Here is a 14313-nt window from a genome sequence, read left to right on the forward strand (position 1 = left end):
GACTGAATGTCTCAAGTTTGTGATATGAAACGCAATATAACGGAAATAATCTACATATGAAGTGATTTTAATGCACGTACGTGAAGAGGTTGGTAGCAGATGTATAGGATATAACGTATAATCCCCGGGAGATGCGGACGTCATATACCTGGAGCGAAGAAAACGTCTTGGTTAGGAGCGTACTGTGCGTTGCGTGCTCTTGCATTTAAAGGCAATTTCAGAGGAGGGGGAAACGTGTATTTTTGCCCAATTCTGTGGAGAAGTCATTGTTATTAGGGCAGGTAAAAGAGGTGTACATTTTCCATTTGTAAATATTTGCGGAAGGAGGACTGTTAGGATTTCCTTTGTGTGCGCAGAGGGGCTGTCCAGGTACACACGGATCTACATCGCCTGTACTCTGCGCAGATCCTGCCTGGGGCTCAGCGAGGAAATACAAATGTTCATGAAAACGACAATTATCCCCAGGTCCTTAAAGTCGATGCGTTTATTTGCGTGGGCATATTTGACAATGTTTTATAGATGTATCCTGGATAGGCAATGTGATGCATTGGGCATCAGTGATTGCATCTACATTGCTACTGGGGTTTGACCTTTCTTTCTCAAATGCATACTCACATGTGAGCTGGTATGTGTTCAACACTTCTGACCAGTGTTTTTAGAACAACATCTTCCCAAACATGTATTCTGTATTTTTGGTATGTCTGTAAGACTTTGTTAAAGGTGTGGACAGATAACACTGGCAACTTAACTTGTCCGACTAAGTCAAACCAAAGTGTAATTTCCCACACTGCCCTGGCCGTGGGCCTCAAACCTCACTCAGTGGAGATTGGGCAGGTAGTTCGTTCCCATTAGTTCCCAAAGGACCTGTTCACATTCAAGCTTCTCATGTTATCCTTGTGTGTGGCATTTAACTCACCCCTGTTTGCATTCGGAGGAAGACAAACTCATTCTGTCTGAGATCTGAGCTGTACCCAGTCCTCCACAAGTTAATGTCCAGAAAGGCTAAATAATTCAGCCTTGATATAATATGATCTGTGAGGGCATTTACAATGTTACAATGTTAATGCATAAACAATCAGGACATCTGTAAAAGCTTTTTACCCCAGTGCAAAATTAATAAATAAATAATATCTGCGCTTTGCCTAATTGTAAATAAGAGAACACAGTCCTCCATCTTCTGTTTCTTCGTTCCCTGTCTTTGTTATCTCCTGGGAATTTCGTGCCTCCAAACTTTGACATTCACTTTTATTAAAGTTGGGCATCGCATCATAGACCTGCGTTTCCAAGATCACCTCGAGTGCGTAGGGAACCAGAATAAATGAGTCAGTTCCAATCATTTGTGACTCCAGCCTGCAGTCGTGCAAAGCTGAAGGAGCGAAGTCGGAATAGATGATGCCAGATGCTGTAGTTTCCTCGAATGTTCTACCAGTTTGATTGGTTGAGCTTCTTCAATTATGGATGAATGTATTAGAAAGGAATCTTTGATTTGTGTCGGGCATGTTGTACAGCACAGCCTTGGCTGTCTAAGGCATCCAGGCTCTTTCGAAAAAAGGCAGGATGGGTTTGCTTTTTGTGTTAATAAACAGAGCGAAACAAACTACAGGTCCAGATTGGTGGGGTAATTACCCCTGTTTACAGTAATAAAAAAAAAAAACCGAGTCGTTTCCTGTTAGGTCTTTAGAACAGTTAATAGGAGGGCCAAGTCAGATAAAGGCCATGTCTTTCCTTTTAGCTCCAAGGCAACCCTAATGTTCGGATAAAGCTGATGTTCTGCTCTTCATGCCTATCTTACATAAGCTGTTTTTTTTTTGTTTTATTATTGTTTTGTGAGAATTTGTGCAAGTATTGATTCTCATTGATTGCATAGGAGCCCAGCAGTGGGAAGGATGCAGTCTTGACACAGATGGGACTCACTAATGTCCTGTGTGATCTCTTGCATATTTGTAGTCCCTCAATGTTACGGCTACATGCAGCATAAGTCTCCGGTGGGGAGGTGGGGAAGGGGTAGCATCAGTAATGTGCAGGGTGGGTCCCTTATGAAAATATTTGTAGGCAATTTTCACAGTTCATGACATTGCAGATAACACTGTCCCGCTTTCAGAAGACCTGATCTTTAGGAAAGATTTCGGCATGAGCACATTTCCAAACTCGAGCAGAAAATGCAATAGAAAGGAATGATGATTGCTGATGCTACAGATTTTCCTGATTGTGCAGCTGTTTAACTTGCAGGATGGGAAGAGATCTTTCTACTTGGATGTATCACAGCAGGAAATTCAGTACATTGTACAATTTGGGATATTGTTTGATGTTGGTATTAATTATATAATCAGACCATCTCAGGTGAAGCACAGTGTACAAAATGAATGCAGAAATGTCCCTTATTAAAACGCCTAGGTGAGTCACTGTGGCAAGAATAAAGAACTTTTTTTTTTAATGCCCTACTGAAAAATAAAGGGATCTCTTACTTTAGACATTGTAGGACTACAGAAACTGGGGCTTGCTTTAAAATGTTTATCCAGGGCAATTGCAGTGGCGGTAGTGGCCACTTATCAGCTGAGTGTAAATGCAGCTGTGGAAGGATTTAAATTCTTTAGAAGCAAATACTGTTATCGCTGAAAAAGAAAATCGCATTATAGGAGCATTTGGACAGCATTCTGCTTGGGAGACAGTTGCGTTGCCGATATCATTTGAACACGATAAGCAGAGTAATGCGGAAAAATCAATTTATCCTTTCTTTCTCTCTCTGCCAAATCTGAAACGAATGAAAATAATATGTAAATAACACACTAAGATAGTTTCCAGTCGTCTACTGATGATTCATTCATTCATTTTTCTTTTTTTTTTTCTGGCTTGATTGCTTGATTCACATAATAGGAAGGCAGGCAGTGAGGTAGCACTGTAGGACAACACTATATAGCATATGAAGTCAGCTGATCCTTTTTTGTTGCATGTGTTTTAGTTGTGCAGCACAGGAATTTTGCATAGCACGAAGGACATCAATCCAGTGAGAGAGAGTTTTGTAACACCATGTTTTTTATTGATCGACAGTTATTGTTTTTGAGATTAACTTAGTATCAAGTGTAAAGACTGACATAACTGAAAACACAATTGTTTTTGGATGGAACATACTGTCAAAGTAGTCGTGGCATATGACAAAAAAACCAAAATGCAATTGAGATATCAATTCTTAAATATTTCACTTCCAAAGCCTCCAGTGTAGGTCTCTTCAGTTTTTAATCAGTGTCTCTCTGACTCTTTGCTGTAGGTAATGCATTAAACTAATGTAATGGAAGTCAAACGCTTTAAATGCAATCTTTAATTTTGCAAGGATTTGTTTTCCCCCACATTGTATTTGACTCTGTGAGCTTTGATATGATATTTTCCCTTGAGTCACTCCTAGTGCTTCCATATGTAATGTTTTTGCTGTTTATCTGGCACCTTAGAGGTAGTCCCCTCCACACAAACAATCACAGTTTGCCAAGCCTTTATTGGATTGGCTTGTAGTGTTGGCTGGAAAACTAGAACAATTTTGAGCCACCACACCCCATTTTGAGGAAAGACTAGACTTTCCCTTCTTGGCCCTACAAGCCCTGAAGTGTTTCAATTTCCCATAAGAGCAACTCAGTAGACCCCATTGACTCATTATAGATGTTCATGCGACCATACTTTGGTTTCCATTGGTATTGGTTCAAATTCCCATTGCGCATCAACGGTTTTGGTTAGTTCTGTGAGTTTTATCAATGATCATGCCACTTTCCATGTATTTGATCGGGCAAGTTGTCATGGTCCTTCACTGGGGACTTGTCCAAAAACATAATCTTTTTTCGTTGGAGGAAAAGGGGGAGAAAAAAAAGAAACACCCTGAAAACCTTAGTCGTAGGTAAAACTTTGAAGCAGTGCTTCTTTCGGGAGTATCATCCCACCACTTTATTGACCATCTGCTTCCTGAGGTGTATTGATTTTTACAAAACAAACATCACGTGCTCACAAGCCCCGTGGCAAATCAAAGTTGTCTTGTGCGGATGACTCTGCTAACGAAAAATCAAAGCCTGCTTCTCGGCCATCTGTCCCTGAGGATTCAATCATTGACGAGTTTTTCCAGGCGAGGGATAGAGCAAGCTCGTACAGGACGCTCTTGGAAAAGACCCAGATGACCAGTGGGATTTGTTCATCCATGTATTTGCTTGTGTCAGGCAAACGTGGCGTGACATCTTGTGAGGCCTTAAGCCCCAATGCACCTAAAGCATACCTTAGATCAATGGCAGAATGTCATTTCTGTCCTCCGCATGTTACACATTGACTCTGAGTTTCTGGATAGCTGATTAAAAGCCAATTATGTGGAGCAGTGGCATCATCTAAAAGCTAAACTGCTCAGCACAATAATCTTTAACCTTTCAAAATACTTGGAAATCCTTATATTTGATGAAATTGTCCACATTTGCACGTAATTGATTTTAAAGGACTGCTACCTGCCTCTTATACTAAGGTTTTCTTAAGATGTGTTTTTATTCATATATAACCTAATCTTGACCTAAATAATGCAAAGGCTACAACTATAAAACAAAGGAAACCAACAAAGTTTGATATTGTAGGGCTTTTGATTGACCCCAAACCAGATTTTAGCTCCAGATAGCATACAAAGTAAAACCCATCTGAGTGCTAAATCAGTTAGTCCTGTACCCAGCATGTAGGGTTTAAACTAAGGTTGTCATTTATTATGATTTATTTGAAACAGTTATGCGAGGCAATTCATATTCAACTATACTGTCTTAAGGGGGGGGGGCGGACTAAACAGCTGCACCATGAGTGATTAAACAAACCAACAAAAAAGTAGGACACGGCGTAGAGCGATATGTTAAACAGTGAAGCGAAAATGTAACTTGAGGTACGGCAACATTTGCATGAGATGCCCAGGAGCCATGTCCTCTGTTCTGACTGGCTTTAAAAAGCAGGCGATCCACTTTCCTTGTTTATACTATCTTTTGGTGTTGTCAACAATCTGCTTTGGCCTTCCCCTTTCAGTCTGATTGAGAGCTGTGCACAATGGCTCCCATTTACCACTTTGGGGAGTGTTTCTGTGAAGGTAACTTTGTAGCCAGATAGGAAAAAAAGCAGAAGGTGTGTTTAATTGAGCCATTAAGTTGTGAATGCTGTGTTTAGAAATACGGCCCTTGTGAAAGCAATATGGATTAGTCAACAAAAGAAGGGTGAGCCCCCTCACACAGGCAGTGTTACTTACAGCACTGTGTTATTAAAAATCCATCTCTTGATTTGACCCGTTACCACGGCCCATTTTTTCTTTCCAAACTCCGTAGACTCTCAGATAAGCAGGCGTAATGTTTTTAATTTTTGGCTCTCGTGTAAAGATGTTGTTTTTAATATTTGAGTCTCAGAGTCATGGGGCCCCTGTCTTTTATTCGCGGTGACTTATAATTACAAAATAGAATACAAAGCCAAATTAATTAAGTAGGCGACTCAATACAAATTGCAGTTTAACATAGGAGGCAGTTAATTTGAAATATGACATTAACTGGAGGATAACCAATTACAATAGCTATATGATATTAGTGTGCTAGAGTTTCTGTAGCAGTGATTTAGGGGGGAAAAGAAGATTGGCTGTAGAGAAGAATATTCAGGATCGTGATAGTGGTGCTCTATGTCTATGCAGTGCTTGTTTACACTGGTAATGACTTTCAGAACTGCTCAATTAACTGCTAATGGGATTTTGGTCATAGTGAGATGTGCTTTTGCATGAGCCCAGTGTTTCAAATTAATGTGCAAGGTGTCACTACAGAGTCCGAGGATAGCCTGAGGCTTTTAGTCAAATATACCACCATACCCAAAACTTCACACTGATACATCAACTTGGGCAGGATCTCTTGAACTGGATCTCTCCGAGAAATGGGAAATCATTTGTGTTATTGTGGGGCTGAAAAGGGCAGACCAATTGTTTTGAAGGGCCTTGGGGAATTGTTCTGTGACGGTGACTTTAATTGTCTGTCAGAGGGCAAGGGGTCCCTTATGTGCCATGGGGTGAGTGCTGGTGTTCAGCCCGTGTCTTAAATCACAGAGGGAAAACATTTGCATGTTCCTTCACAGACTGTTGCACGAAAAATATCTAGAGTATACGATCTCCTTCATTCAGAAACAAATAGCATGACTATAAAAAGATGGCTAGCCTTCATAACTCTTAAGTCTATTTATGCTAAGTGATAGAGTTGAATTGCTGAACAGCCTGCTCTCATCACCAAGACCTTCATGTAGAAAATGTAGCACATTGTGTTGCACAGAAAATGAGTAGAAGGCTCCGGTCAGTAATGGGATATTAAACCACTGTACCTGACTTCCTTTTTAATAGGCCGGCAGAAGTCTACTGATTCGAAAAAGCAAGAGCATTGCAGAATATTCCTCATAAAGCAAAACTGCTGATCCTAATGGATTGCCCGTAATGGCTTCCAATCAGCCAATTCTGCATGTGATGAAAATTGCAACATGAATTAAAAAGTGTGATGGCTCCTGAGTGGCCTTTAACTAGTAAAGGACTCTGTGGGCTAGGTCCTGCCTTCCAGAGATGGAATTAACAAAGTAGCTCCCTCACTAATCTGAATTGGATGGCGTCAAAAAAGAGAAAAGCAACTGCTGATCTCAAATTAATCTGGAAAAGAAGATAACCTGAGAGAGGATTTAGAGTGTTCACATCCTCCTTTCCAACAATAATGACCTGTCAAGTGAAGTGTTAGTTCGGTTGCTACTATCACAATAAGCCATGCCCAGGGTTGTGCAATGTAAACTCTTAAACATAAATTAGGTTATTCTGTTTGTTGATTACAGAATAATGAGATTTAGAAAATAGTAAGACCAATACAAAAATTAAATCCATCTAGACTTTTTGTTAATAGGGCTTCTGTGTTCCCACAAACAAATGAAAAGATCTAAAGCTCTTTGTTTAAGTGTGTTTGTCATAATTGTATTCACTGAGATAACAGCTCATATATCTTAGGGGCCCATTCTTTGCAGTTGCTCTGGGACCTGTTGCCTTCAAATAAGAGAGTGATTATAAATCCAGACAGGCGTACAGGGTAATTATTTTTGCTTTAAAACCAAACCGACAGTAATTGATGTGTGATTACACACTAAATACTGTTGTGCATTGAAATGACTAAATACGAACTTGAGGTACTTTGGGAACCACACGCCAGTTGTCATTATTAATTGTCAAATGTGTGTAGTGCGCATCCTAAAATAAAATCCCCCGAAGCCCATCGCTGAATTGGTCTGGTCTTTTCTGTTAAGGGGAGGGTTCTGTGTTGCTATGAGAATGACTTGGGGTAGAGACTGGAAACTGAGAGAAGTCAGGAAGGGAGATAAGGGATGCTGGGATTCTAGAGATTTTAGGATTTAGTGGTTACAGCCCTTAAGCATTGCGATTCACCAAGGTCAACTGGCTAATGTATATTTTCATGTATTGGGTATTAATGGGGAGTAGGCCCCTTTTTATTTCAGGACACGATAACGGTGGGTTTAGTGAGTGGAGTCAATTAGGAGATCTAGATTGGTATCCTGGGAGATCGAGTTTGGGAGGAGGGGGTTAGAAGGAGCTACTCATCTAGCTTTTTATATGGCTGCATGTCAGGAGATGCAACTTCAGATTCAAATGGTGCCAGTGAAGCTCAGATGGGTTTTTTGAATTAATTTTCCTTTCATCACTTTCTGAGTGGTGTTCCTCCTTTTAAGGTAACCTTTGAGGCAGAAGGAAAACCAGTGGGGGGGATATCAAATTGGCTCTTCTCTGGGGGCTTCACAGAGGAACTCAGCTGCATGAATCCATCAGACAAAGAACCATGTATTGCTATTCAAACTTCTTTGGACACATTTTATCATGTCCACATGTGACATTTTTTCTGATTGCGCACCCCGATTGCATCTCATTAAGCATGCTGGCATCCAAGTCTGATTCTGTAATATGTAATACAGTTCAGAAAGGAGACCTTAAAACCTGACTTTGGGTGGCACTGAGAGGTGCCTGGAGCTGCTCTGAATGCACATGCATGGTTCTCCGTCTCATGGTTCTCTTATGTGCATTCCAAACTCAACCAAGATGATCATCGAGGTGTTTTGGGGGGGGGGGGGGGGGGGCGTTTGTGTTTCGACCTAACCATCTTTCACCCTCACGCCATTACAGGTGATGTTGCTTGGAGACTCGGGAGTCGGGAAGACCTGCTTCCTGGTGCAGTTTAAAGATGGGGCTTTTCTTGCCGGCAGTTTCATAGCCACCGTGGGAATAGACTTTAGGGTGAGAGGAATCGGAGCTTCAACTGGGCCTTTCTTCCTTTCTCTTGATCTGCTGTCAACTCTTGGTACTTCCCTCACAAAATGCTTGCTCTGTTTGTCGAGGAACAAGCCCTGAGGTCAGGGTGAACCACTATTATTGTTATTTTATTATTATATTTCTTAGCAGATGCCCTTATCCAGGGTAGCTTATAATTGTTACACCTTATTTTTACAGTATATCACCTTATTTTTACATAAAGTTACCCATTTATAGAGCTGGGTTTTTACTGGAGCTTGGTCAACAGTACTGCAGTGTAAACTGATTTAATCCTTTGAGAGATGTCTCATGATCTGGACCATTTAGGTAAAAGGTGTATGTGTGAAAATTTTTGCTTGCCAAAAAGAAAAATTAATGTGTTGCTCCATTTACCTAACACCCAGATGTGCAGCAAAATAACTACTTAAACAATGCAACAGCCTCAACAGAAAAATCTTTCATGAGAGTTTCTGTGCTTTCTTACCAGTAGTTATGTCAGTGACCTATTGCTATTGTAGGAATTTTAAATGGCTGTTTTGTTTTTCTGGTCAAGAGAATAAAATAACTGTTTGTAACCAACATAACCTGCCCTTTAGCTGAATTGTCCAGGTGATATTTACATCCTGAAAGGGCAATCTAGGTTAACTTAAAAGGTTAATGACGGCTGAATCATCAAAACTGAATAAAATGTAGAAGAGCAAAGTATGGTGACTAACACTGTTTTTGTTTACTGAATTGATGTACACTGGTCTAATGTAGCAGGACGCTTAAGCCTTTTGTTACAAGATATCCGTTTTATAGTTTTTAAGCATTTTGAATGCATAGTGGGATAAAATGGTGCTATGACACCGGAATAAAAAGCTTATCTCTTCCAAATGTATGCCTCTAAAACATGACATTAAGACCCAGTTCTAAGGACTTTGAAAATGCAGAAGCAGTCAATATATTTATGGCCAAGTATTGCTTCACAGTTTCATTATCTACAGTGGGAGGATGATCTGATGAATTAGGCAATAGCTGTGCCTAAGCAAGAACTCTTGTGACCCGTGCTTCATCTTATGACTCTGGTGTTGCGTACACGTTGTACTGGTTTGGTATAGAAGTGTCTTGTCTGAATGTCAGTCTCCATTGCAACAGTCTGAGCTCGAATTCTGGTTCTTAAATTATCTTAAAGTGTAACACAATTCCTGCCCCCGTCTCTGATATCTTGGTTTTGATGCACAAAGAGATTGTAGGTTGACCAGAGTAAGAAAATGATACAGCAGTAAGCGAAACATTTTATTTTTTATTTTATTTTTTTCTAACAAACATAGACAAACCCTTCTCAAGAATGAAGGTGAAGCCTCTTGGTTTCTGCACGACTTTTATTTCCCTTCTGCAGACGTTGCAGCAGAGAGACTAATTTTAAGCCCTGAATCAATGCCAAGTGAAACTGAGAGCAGAACATTTGTATTTATTTTCCAAACAGAAAGATGGTCTGGTGGCTGGCCCCTCAATTCTGTTTCTGAGGAAACCAAGCGTAATACATTGTTATGTAGCTTTTCAGCACTATTTGCAGTGTGTTAATGTAACCGTTCCGTCTCTTTACTTCGTTCTCTTTCTTATATAAATAAATAAAAATAGATATATAACCATCCACATCCTTTGACATGTACTTGAATTGTGTGTTAAGCATCAAAAACATGCTGTGTTCATATCAAGTGCAGTCTGACATTTTCTGTCCTCAAGCCCCACATTATGTAAACAGCTGCGTACCAGGGGCCTAATCGCCATAGTTACACTGAACACTGAGATGGCGGAGAAGGAGAGGGCGAGCGCTTGAGAGCACCATTAAGGGAGGAAGTGGCTTGTTGTTTGAGCCATAGTGCTGTAGAGGATCTTACCGAAAAGAAAAAAAAAAAAACACTCATGGCAAACGATTAAGTGTCTTGACCACAAACTCAAACCAGCCTACTGAGTGAGTCTGCGTTGGTCTTGCAATAACAAGCCCTCTTTTGTAAAGCTAGTAAACATGTTAGTCTTGGATGTATGTGTCTATTTAACAACTTCTCTGAATTAAATAAATAAATAAAGAATAAGAATGAGTAGCAGTATGTGTATAATGGGGACACAAACTTCAAGACTTGTCTTGACTTGTCTTAATCATTCAGATTGGATCCTCACAGAACGAGAAAGCTAAATAAACAACATAAAGTAGTGGGTACTAATTTTATTTTAATTTGTTTGATTTCATCACGAGTACCCATTTAAAGTCAGAAGCATTTACCACAGGGTTTTCATCTTTAGGGCCTTTGAATAGAAAATAATTAAAAACCGAGTTCAAGAATGAATTAATATTGATGAAAATATTATTAAGATGGGAAAACAACTCTTCAAGTAATGAAAATGTACAGACTATGACATACATCAGATTTAATATGGGTTTACACTGTTAACCCTGTAGATGCCGTTTGACCCTTTTCTGTTCTTTTTATATATTATCAATAAAATCATTTGTTTTTACTGCTAGACAGCATAATAGCACAAGCTGTTAATGGTTAAACTGTGTCACCCTCTATAACAGCAGCTTAATAATTGTCTTTCAAGGATTCAAGGATTTATTTGCCATGTTGTATGTTTCTTGGTTAATGGCATTCATTGCCTTTTGATTAAAAACAAAACAAAATATTTTCCATTAATTCGGTCATTCTATTTCTGTCCCTCTTCTGTAACATTAAATTAGTCTTTCATTTTACAACTATATAGGCTGTTGTTTTGGAGGAGATATGTGCACTTGGTGAAAAGACGAAAAAACCTGTTGCTGTGGCAACCAGTGTGTGGGCTTTTGATGCTTTATCCATTTTTTTTTGTACAGATGCAGTTGACTTCCTTCAAGGTTGAAATGAGTGTTTTTATTAAAGGAAATTGGTTTATTCTTATAATCTATTCTTGAAGACTCCTTAATGAGATAGTGGCCTATTTTCATTAAAAAAAGAAAGGAACATCTTCGGGAAGGATTTGAAGGGGTAGCAATATGTAAATAACAGAAAGGCGAGCATGTCTTTTTTATTGTCATTGTTTTTTGCATTTTATTTTTACTTCAGTATTCCTTGTTTCTGCAAAAGGAGATAATTTGTTTCTACTTGTTTAGGCCCACTGTGCCCCTGTCTTGGCTTATTAAGCTTTGTGGGGGACTAAACAGAATCAAATAACAGTCAGCTTTCGTCTTTCTGTTGACACTGAAAAAACAGTCCAGTTGCAAATGCCTGTTTCCTGACAGTTCGTCGCAGTCAAAGTGTTCCAGCTTGCACAATTGTTTATTTTTAAGGGTGTGTGAAAATGAGCTGCCATTTTTTATATATTACAACCTGTCTTCAGAAATGAAACCTTGCCCCTTCGTAATTAGACATGGTAGACATGTGGAAGAACTGATGCTTGGATTAGACAGTGTACCCCACTTTAGATTGTGCTTGCCTGATGTACAGGGCATTTCACTGACCACTCTCAGCCTCCAAAAAGCATGTAAGTGTTGACTCATGAAAACTGCTTGTGGTTTTACTTTCCCCTCTTGCAACATTACGCCCAGGATTAAACCCATCGATCTTTAATTAACTTTGCCTGTGGTCTATTATTGTTGTTTATGCTTGTGTTTATTTAGCTATATGGAAGTGTGATGAAGCATAGTTTAATTTAATTTATTTAGAGATGGTGAGTATTCAACAGGGCAATTTTTGGAAATTCCTCTGTGACTGTTTGCAACTGAAGAAAACAAAATAAGATGGGATACTGATTTGCTCCAGAGTGGCAGTCTAATTGAGGTTTTAAGTGCCTTCTCTAACAATATTAAACCACTAATATAATCACTTACTCGTCTGCATGTTTTAAAATGCTCATCAGATGCATTTGAAGTGTCTACATGCAAGTATAGAATTATGTGTCTTCTTTCATCTCTCTGTATTATTTATTATCTCTTTTTCATTTTTTGAAACACTTACAAAATCATGTGTTTGTAGCTACTGACTCCTAGCTGTTGTCCATTTATGGTTTCAGTGCAGAAATCTGCAGTGTAATTTTCCTTTTTCGGGGTAAAAATAAGATGACCTTCCCAAAGGGTTATCATTTAAAAACAAAAACTTGTTATAGGATATTCCAGATAAAAAAGCCTTACATACAAATTCCCTGAAAGCAATGTGAAGCACAATGTGTTTTCTTTCGTTGTTGTTTCCCATTATGACACCAGCCCCACCTCCCATGATGTAAGTGTGGTGCCTCTTCTCAGTTTGTTTTCACTAATGGGAATGTAATGTAATAATTTTTTTTCACAAACGGCCATACTTTGGTATTGGAACTCTCGTTTCCGCATTGAAATGTGTTTAAACTTACAAACTCAAATTCTTCTTTGATTCAAATCAACAGTTTAAATACTAGGTTAAAGGAATGAAAAAAAGAAGTGAAAGCACCCTTGTTTCTTTTTAAGCACCACCCAATTGTATATGCATTTACTGAAGGCATTTTAAGCTTGGCACTGTCTTTGTAGACCCTGTGAAGACACTGGATTATTTTTTTGCTTGCTTTTGTTCCTGGACTCTGGTGAACTCCACACAGTTTCTCTTTCAGCAGCTGGGGGTCACAGTGTGATGTTGTCATGACAACAGGGCTTTGCATGAAGCTGCACCTACAACATCTTTATTTGACAACCTGCCTGTGTTAAGAAAAAAAAACAAGGCGTTGGACACAAAATCAGAAGCAAGCACTGCATTCTCACTTGTCTTTCATTAAATCCACAGAGGTGGGGGGGGATACTCTCCAATATGGATAAAGTAAACAAAACATGAGGGCACTTTTGGTACTTGTGTACTGCAAGATTGTATGCGTGCAACTTTCCTGCTGTCTGAGGTGGAAGAAAATAATCCACCTTTCAAAGAACTGCCAGAGTGTAATTTAATTTAGAATATGACCACTTTTCAAATTTCTTGTGAGCCTTCAGTCTGTCATTAACAGACAGCAGTGATAGACAGAGTCTGGGTTTGATTGTGTGTGTCATTATTGCTACCAAACCAGGAAACTCTGTGGGTCTTCACATTTGAGTCAAAAAATTAAATGGAATTAAATGGCTCGTAGGATATTGAGCTACAAATTTGGTAGTTTAATCTCTTCACCACATTTTGAAAAGGGAACCTTCGCATAATGCCTTCTGAACGGAGTTGTGTTGTTCTCTCATTTGTGTTTCTAGTTTGGCATTTCCCAGCCTTTTGCTGCCTAAGGCACTTCTCCTTAACTTACGATTTTGAGCACCAAGCCACCCTCCCCACCCAAGTTGCCCATCCACTTGCCTGTCCCCCCATTCTAAACAGTAACACAAGACTGGGGGGTTTCGTACAAGCTTTTGTACAATTCAGTGGCAAAGCTGTTCAGTTCAGATGGCCAACCTGCTTGAGGTATCACTGTACTAGATGATGTTGACCTGAATATAGATCAGCAGACCATGAATCCCGCCACCAATATTATATATACAGACTGAACAGGGTTAAATAGAAGGGAAACCAAAACTATACTGAGAAAGTCAGCTTGCCTATATATATATATATATATATATATATATATATATATATATATATATATATTAAAAAAACAGAAAAGGAAATGTCAGTCAGTGAAGGGAGTATACCTGTATGTCTGATGAAAGCTTTTATAAGGAAACTTGTTGAATATGCATTGGTTGGAACAGGCACCAAACAGGAAAACAATGGGGTCTTGTGTTAACCTCTAACATTGTTTTCCAGTGGGAGAGATGCACTACATACAGTATAATGCTCCTGTTTCCATTAGCAAATACATCCTTTCTTATAAAGAGCAGCTGCCAGTGATTGATAGGTTCAGGAAACTCTCTCCACTGCAGACATGGGGAAAATTCCTGCTTGTTTGCGAGAGTAGATTCATCAATATTTCAATGCTGGATGAATGAGCATAAATGGCAAACAGTTTTTTTTTTTTTTTTTAATTTATTCTCCACTGGTTTTCTGTGC

At 39.2% G+C, this 14313-nt stretch overlaps 1 protein-coding gene across 2 annotated transcripts in view; it reads left to right on the forward strand.

The window, feature by feature from the left end:
- LOC136750040 (ras-related protein Rab-37) overlaps positions 1 to 14313 on the forward strand; it is a 52071-nt gene that overhangs the window by 25919 nt on the left and 11839 nt on the right. Inside the window, exon 2 of one of the 2 annotated variants that reach the window (XM_066704778.1) lies at positions 8183 to 8293. The exons of the other annotated variant lie outside the window; for it this stretch is intronic. Within the exon in view, the coding sequence (XP_066560875.1) occupies positions 8183 to 8293 (111 nt within the window). The remainder of the gene's footprint in view (positions 1 to 8182; positions 8294 to 14313) is intronic. 2 annotated transcript variants of the gene reach the window in all.

This window comes from Amia ocellicauda, chromosome 5 (genome assembly GCF_036373705.1).
Source record: "Amia ocellicauda isolate fAmiCal2 chromosome 5, fAmiCal2.hap1, whole genome shotgun sequence".
NCBI classification, from domain to species: Eukaryota; Metazoa; Chordata; class Actinopteri; order Amiiformes; family Amiidae; genus Amia; species Amia ocellicauda.